Source organism: Myotis davidii, unplaced genomic scaffold (assembly GCF_000327345.1).
Source record: "Myotis davidii unplaced genomic scaffold, ASM32734v1 scaffold371, whole genome shotgun sequence".
Classification (NCBI taxonomy): domain Eukaryota; kingdom Metazoa; phylum Chordata; class Mammalia; order Chiroptera; family Vespertilionidae; genus Myotis; species Myotis davidii.
The window spans coordinates 864,738-871,206 of NW_006283135.1; the positions used below are offsets into that span (position 1 = coordinate 864,738).

General features: G+C 57.9%; 1 protein-coding gene across 2 annotated transcripts in view; it reads left to right on the top strand.

Moving 5' to 3' along the window:
* Positions 1-2,281, top strand: part of PDZK1IP1 (PDZK1 interacting protein 1) — a 6,821-nt gene extending 4,540 nt beyond the window's left edge. For both annotated transcript variants that reach the window (XM_006753367.2, XM_006753365.1), the window contains exons 4-5: positions 1,243-1,338; positions 1,886-2,281. In XM_006753367.2, coding sequence (XP_006753430.1) covers positions 1,243-1,338; positions 1,886-1,958 — 169 coding nt within the window. In that variant the 3' untranslated portion in view covers positions 1,959-2,281. The remainder of the gene's footprint in view (positions 1-1,242; positions 1,339-1,885) is intronic.
* Positions 2,282-6,469: the final 4,188 nt, after the last annotated feature.

Here is a 6,469-nt window from a genome sequence, read left to right on the forward strand (position 1 = left end):
GGGCTTCTCCCAGTGCGGTGGGGATCTAGTGCAAGTTTGCAAGTGGTTCTGGTTGCCCTCAGTGGGCATGTGCAAGGAGAGCAATGCGGAGGCTGGGCATGAGGTCAGGAGTCTGGATGATGGAGGTGACAAGGGATGCAGAGAGGCAACATGTCTAGACTGTCTGCTGCCTAGGAATCAGACCCCTGGGATGGAGGGATGGAGACAGCAGCAGGCAAGAGGGAGGAAGGACAGGAAAACATTTAGGCTTCTGACAAAGCCACTCCTGAGACACAGAACACAAAAGCAGAGCTGGGGCAACTGCTGAGTTTAATTTGGGACACAGTAAGTCTGAGCAGCCCGTGGAATGTCCAAGGCAAGATGAGCAGCAGTAAGGCTCCCTGGAGCCCTCAGGAAAGCAGTTTCCGGGGAGGTGGGACAGAAACCACACTCAGGGGGTTTAATCCTACATAATAAAAGGCTAATATGCAAATCGACTGAACGGTGGAACGACCGGTCGCTATGATGCGCACTGACCACCAGGGGGCAGATGCTCAATGCAGGAGCTGCCCCCTGGTGGTCAGTGCACTCCCACAAGGGGAGCACTGCTCAGCCAGAAGCCGGGCTCTTGGCTGATGAGCGCAGAGGTGGTGGCAGAAGACTCTCTCGCCTCTGCGGCAGTGCTAAGGATGTCCGACCACTGGCTTAGGAGAGCGGGCCTAAGCTGTCAGTCAGACACCCCCTAAGGGCTCCCAGACTGCGAGAGGGCGCAGGACAGGCTGAGGGATCCCCCACCCCTGAGTGCATGAATTTTGTGCAGCGGGCCTCTAGTCTTAAATAAGGGGCCAGGAGCTTTGCCCTTTCTCCACTGACCTCAGCTCTGTCTTCAGTGGCTGGTGACCACGGTGCTCCTGCTGCCTGGGAAAATCCTGTGGACATCTTGAGCAGACCCTGAGTCCTGCGGGGTCTGCTCTGGGGCTGAGCTGAGCCAGAAGAACAGCAAAGGGAGGCTGCCAGTCTTGGGCTGGGACCTGTGGCTCCCACCGTAGAGCAGGCAGAAGGTGTGAGGGTCCATGGAGTGCGGCCAGAATCAGGTGCTGCCAGGGACCCCACAGGAGAGAGGGGCTTCTGCTAAGGGGCAGCAGCCTCTGCCCTTGGACTTGTGAGAACCAGAGCCCAGACAAGGCCTTACTGGACGTGGGGAGAAGGGGGTACAAGAAGGGAGGAGCTCCAGAGAGCTCTCCTGATGAATCCTGTCCCCAGGGAGCCCGTGAACATGGTCATGACCGTTGGCAACAAGGAAGATGGGATTCTGGCAGGAACGGAAGGGAAGTACTCCTCGATGGCGGCCAGCTTCAGGTGAGGTGCTCCAGGGGCTGGGACATCAAGACCAGGTGCTTCTGCCGGAGCTGGAGGGGAGCATGGGGCTCCTGCGGGGCAGGGCTCAGTGAGGAGAGAGGGCGCACGAGGGGACTGGTGAGCGACGGGGGCTTGATGAGGACCGCAGGTCCATGGGGACAGGAAGCCTTAGTTTGGGGAGAGGATGGGGATAGGGACTTGGTGGGGGAAGGGGCTCAATGAGTGGATTGGGGCTCAGGAAGGATGCAGTGGGGAAAGGGACTCTAAAGAGAGGAGTGGGGGGACTCTCTGGGAAGAGAGCTCAGTGGGGAGGTGGTCTCATTAGGGGGCTCAGTGGGGCCTGTGTGGAGGGGCTCAGTGGAGGGGGTTCAGGGAGGTGGTAATGAGAGACCTCCAGTGTCAGGTGCACAAGACCAGATGTGGTCAGGGGAACCCCTTCTGGGACTCAAAAGTCTCCTCTGAAAGATGCTGTTCTCACAAGTGCAGGATGGGGCAGGGAGAAGGCGATGGGAGGGAAGGTATACTGACCCTTGTCACCCTCTTTCAGGTCCAATGAGCATGAGAATGCCTATGAGAACGTCCGGGAGGAGGAGGGCAGGGTCCGGAGCACCCCCATGTGACCCCACTTGCCGGCGGCCCCCAGCGCTGATCCTGGGCGCCTGGAATCAATGCCATGCCACTGAGCAGGAATCTACAGCAACAGGCCGACTTCTCCACCACACCCCACCCCACCCTCCTTTGAATCCTCCTTCGGAACTCAGACTGTGCCTGGGATGGGGCTCCACTGTGGCTCTGAGGTCTCCTGGGGGGTCTCCCACTCAATTCAATTCAGGAGACCCTTCTGAAGGAGACAGTCAGCTCAGCACCTCCCATCCTGCCTACATTTCCTCCCCTCACTGTGGAAATGGCCTTATTTCTGTGAATAAAACCTTTTTGTACTTCGGAGGCTCCCAGGGCTCAGAAACAGCCTTCAGGCAGCCCCTACCTTGCGTTCTGCATCGTGACAATCAGCACCAACGCTGCTCTCCAGGCGGCATGGGAGGGTTACCCAGGAAGCCCTCTCTGGGAGGCCCCGTGGGGCCAGGGAGCTCACCACTCCACCATTATTCCAGGCAGCACAACCCCCTCCCGCTGGCTCCATGCTGCCTGGCACTGTGGTGGGTTCACTTTCTCACCCATTCAGCTCCCCCTCCCTCCACAAGCCTCTCTGGGTGGGCTTCCTGCATGGAAAAGAGTCTTGGACTAGGGACTTAGGAAGCGCAGATTTGAGTGCCCGCTGCTCCAGCAACTTGCTGTGTGACTTTGGGAAGAGTCACCATCCTCTCTGAACTCAGCTTCCCCTCTGTGGCTGGTTTGGCCAGTCTCACCACAGAACCAGTCCTGGGGTGGGGATGGGGTTGGGGGTGGAGTCAGGCTCCCCATGAGAGTGAAGCAGGAAGGAGAGAGAGGAGGCATGACTTAGCTGCTGGCTGACCTTGCAGGCCTCTCACTTCTGTGACTGTCATTCTTATGGGAACAGCCTCTGTCTCTGTCTGGGGTGACAACCAGAGTCAGACTGACCCGGGAGCACCGCCAGATGCAGAGGAGTGGGGCTGCAAGGTAGGAGGCAGACCACTTGTCCCCAAGATCTCCCTCTGCCAACTGTCCCAGCCTGTCACAGCGTCTTCCCTTCACCGTTTGTAGCCATGCCTCTGCGGTTCTAAGGCTTCACTCAAATGCCCTGGGCGACCCGGCTGAAGTCCGGACTATCCCTTCTCTCCTCACTGGGTTTGCAGTCGGCAGCGATGGGGAGACCGGACAGAAGGGCGGCAGGGTCTTTGCCCCAGGCTTACCCTTCCTTGCTGTGTGCACTTGGGCAAATCTCCTCTCCTCCCTGAGCTTCAGCTCAGTGAATTGTGGCGGTAGCTCTTGTGATTGATTAAGTGATGCTTAAGATGATTTTCAAGATCACTTCCCTCATGCTCAGAGGATCATGAGCAGAAATCCTGCTTGGGAATTGTACTTCAAGCAGCCACCCCCTGGGCGATGCCCCCTCACCCACCTCTGCTAGTTTCAACTCTGCATATCCCTTTTTTTTCTTGGCCCAAACAAGGTTCCTCTTCCATTAGGAAGTCTTCCTGGATTAGACCAGAGGGCAGAGTTCAGGGACTGAAGGAGAGAGGGAGGTTCCTAGCGGCAGAATACCTCTCCCTCCTCTCCAGCCTCAGGTCTGAGCTTTGGCTGCCTGGATCCGATTCTCCTTGCATGAAACTACATTTCCTGCCACTGCTGCCCCCAAGGTGTCCTGAAGGTGGGGTGGGGTGGGTTTGAGTCCGGCTCCCCAGGCCTGCTAGGGCCCAGATGCAGGGGGTGGGCAAACTTTTTGACTCGAGGGCCACAATGGGTTCTTAAACTGGACCGGAGGGCCGGAACAAAAGCATGGATGGAGTGTTTGTGTGAACTAATATAAATTCAAAGTAAACATCATTACATAAAAGGTTCCGGTCTTTTTTTTTTTTTTTAGTTTTATTCATTTCAAGGGCCGGATCCGCCCGCGGACTGTAGTTTGCCCACGGCTGGCCCAGAGGCAGAGCCACCACCCCTCTGCAGCAAGTGAAGCCTGCGCCTCTCACCTGTTAGGTTTTACCAGGTGGGATGGGCTGGCAGGGGCCCTGCCCAGGTTCCTGGGCCTCTTCAGCCCCTCCCCATGCTGGCAGGACCAGGATGGTGGGAACTCTGGGGATCCTTGCAGGTGCTAGGCTGGCACTGACCTTTCTACTACGCCCCCCTCCCCCCTTGTTCCTGCCCTGACAGGGGGCAGGGGGCAAGGGGCTGTCGGCCCCAGAACTGCTGGAGCCCCCAATCCTTATCGCTAGTTCCCACCTGCCCGACTGGCCAGATGAGGGAGGGAAAGGAGGCTGGGCTCGGGCCAGGGTGGCGCTTAATGACCCTCCGGGGCCCTAATCTCCGATAGGCAGCCGCTGAGCGGCTCAGGCTGGATCCTGGAGGAGGCTGATAACGTACCAGCTGGGCCCCCCACCATCTATCCGGGCGGCACAGCCCGTCCCGAGGGGGCGGCGCTCACGGGTCTGGGGAGGGAGCCCGTGGGCTGGGGCGGAGGGGATTCCAGGCTCCAGAGTGACAGATGAGGGGGCGGGCCCGAGCCGCGGAGCGGTGGGGTGGGCACGCAGGAAACCCCAAATGGCCGGTGCTGCTTTACGCCTTCCCGCCTCCTTCCCACTCCTTTCTCCCGGTTTAGGACCTCTCCACCCGGACCGGCGCTCCCAGCCTTTATCGATCTCCGATCTCCATCACGGTTTCTGTCTCTTTCTGGGTGCGTCTCTTGGCCTTTGTTCTTATCTTCATCCCTTGCCTCTGCCCGGTCTCCCTTGCTCCCTCCACCTGAGCTCAGCGCTCACCGTCCCCTCTCCCACTGCATCCTTTCTCTATTTCCAGCTGGTTCTCCCCATTGCTCCCCCCCCTATCCCCACCCTCCGCACATGCCCAAGCTGCCCTGATGTGACCCGTGGAGGGGAAAGTCCCTCATGGAGTCTCCCTTCCTTGTGCCGCATCATTCCCCCCCCCCACCCACCCCGCTTGCTCTCCGGGCAGAAAGCTCAAATTGCGCACACCCTGGCTCTAGGGCCAGCAGGGTCTCTCTCTCATTCTTGCTCCTCCTACTTCCTGGAATAGGACTCGCACCTCTCTTTTTCTTCCCCTACCTAACACATGTGGATTTCACAGGGTTACAGAGTAGATTACGCCCAAATTCAGGCCCTGCAGGCTCCACCCAGGAACTGCAGATCTGAGGGAGATTGCAGCGCAGCTTACTTCAATTAGACTTGAGGAGGAACTTCCAGCCTGGAGTTCTATGTTGAGTGTCACCTGTTACATAGAGGCCAGAGCGCCAGGCCATGGAGATGGTTTCCAAGATCACTTCACTCATGCTCAGGTATAATGAGCAGAAGTGCTACTTGCGGATTGTGCTTCCAGGAGCCATCAGATCTGGACTACAGCTGGGCAGCCTCCTGGGGCCCAGGGTAGAGGTGAGGTGTGGGGTGCGGAGTGTCACTGGGAGGGGATGTGACCCAAGTCACACACACTCTGCCCTGTCCCCTTGGACCAACCTCACAGGTGAGTCAGATGGCTGGGGCTGTCAGACTTGCTCCGGGACCAGGGCAGGAAACACTCGCCCCTCCTCCAGATCTGACCAGGGGCCTGGACCCCCCGCCCCCACCCCCACTCCCACCTCTCCTTCCAGTTTTCAGTCCCTGGAAGAACACACAGTGGCCAAGGCTTTGAGAGTGAGGGTCTTGCAGACTTGGGTTCAGATTCCAGCTGTGGTCTCACTGCTGGTGGGACCATTCAGGTGCTCCACCCACGTGCCAGCAAACTGGCTCTGTCAAGCCTTCCCGCAGGGCTGCTGAGGGAGGAAGGAGACAATGCATGTTACTGTGGCACCAGGACTTGCCAGAAGACCACCTAGGCCAGCCGTGGGCAAACTACGGCCCATGGGCCGGATCCGGCCCGTTTGAAATGAATAAAACTATTGAAAAAAAAGACCGTACCCTTTTATGTAATGATGTTTACTTTGAATTTATATTAGTTCACACAAACACTCCATCCATGCTTTTGTTCCGGCCCTCCGGTCCAGTTTAAGAACCCACTGTGGCCCTCGAGTCAAAAAGTTTGCCCACCCCTGATCTAGGCCCAGTTTAGATGTCACTTCCTCTGGGAAGCTCCTCCCACCCTGAGTTAGGTGCTTGCTCTGGGCTCCCCTGCTCCCCCGCCCCTCCACTTGCTGTCTGTTTACTTGTCTTTGTCCAGCTCCAGCCTGATTGCTCTTCAAGGGCAAGAATGGGGTCTCTTCCCTCTGTGTGTCACTAGCACCCAGGACAGGGTTGAACTCAGGGGAAGGGAAGCCCTGGGCTTGGTGAAGAGACTCAAAGGAAGGAAGGAACTAAACCTCAGGAACTATCTGTCCAGCTGTAAATCTGTCCACACCCCTCAGTCCCACACAGGTGCACACACACATGGGCACACCCACACACATTCTCTCTCTCTCTCTCTCTCTCTCTCTCTCTCTCTCTCTCTCACACACACACACACACACACACGCACACACACACACGCACACACACACAGTTTTCGT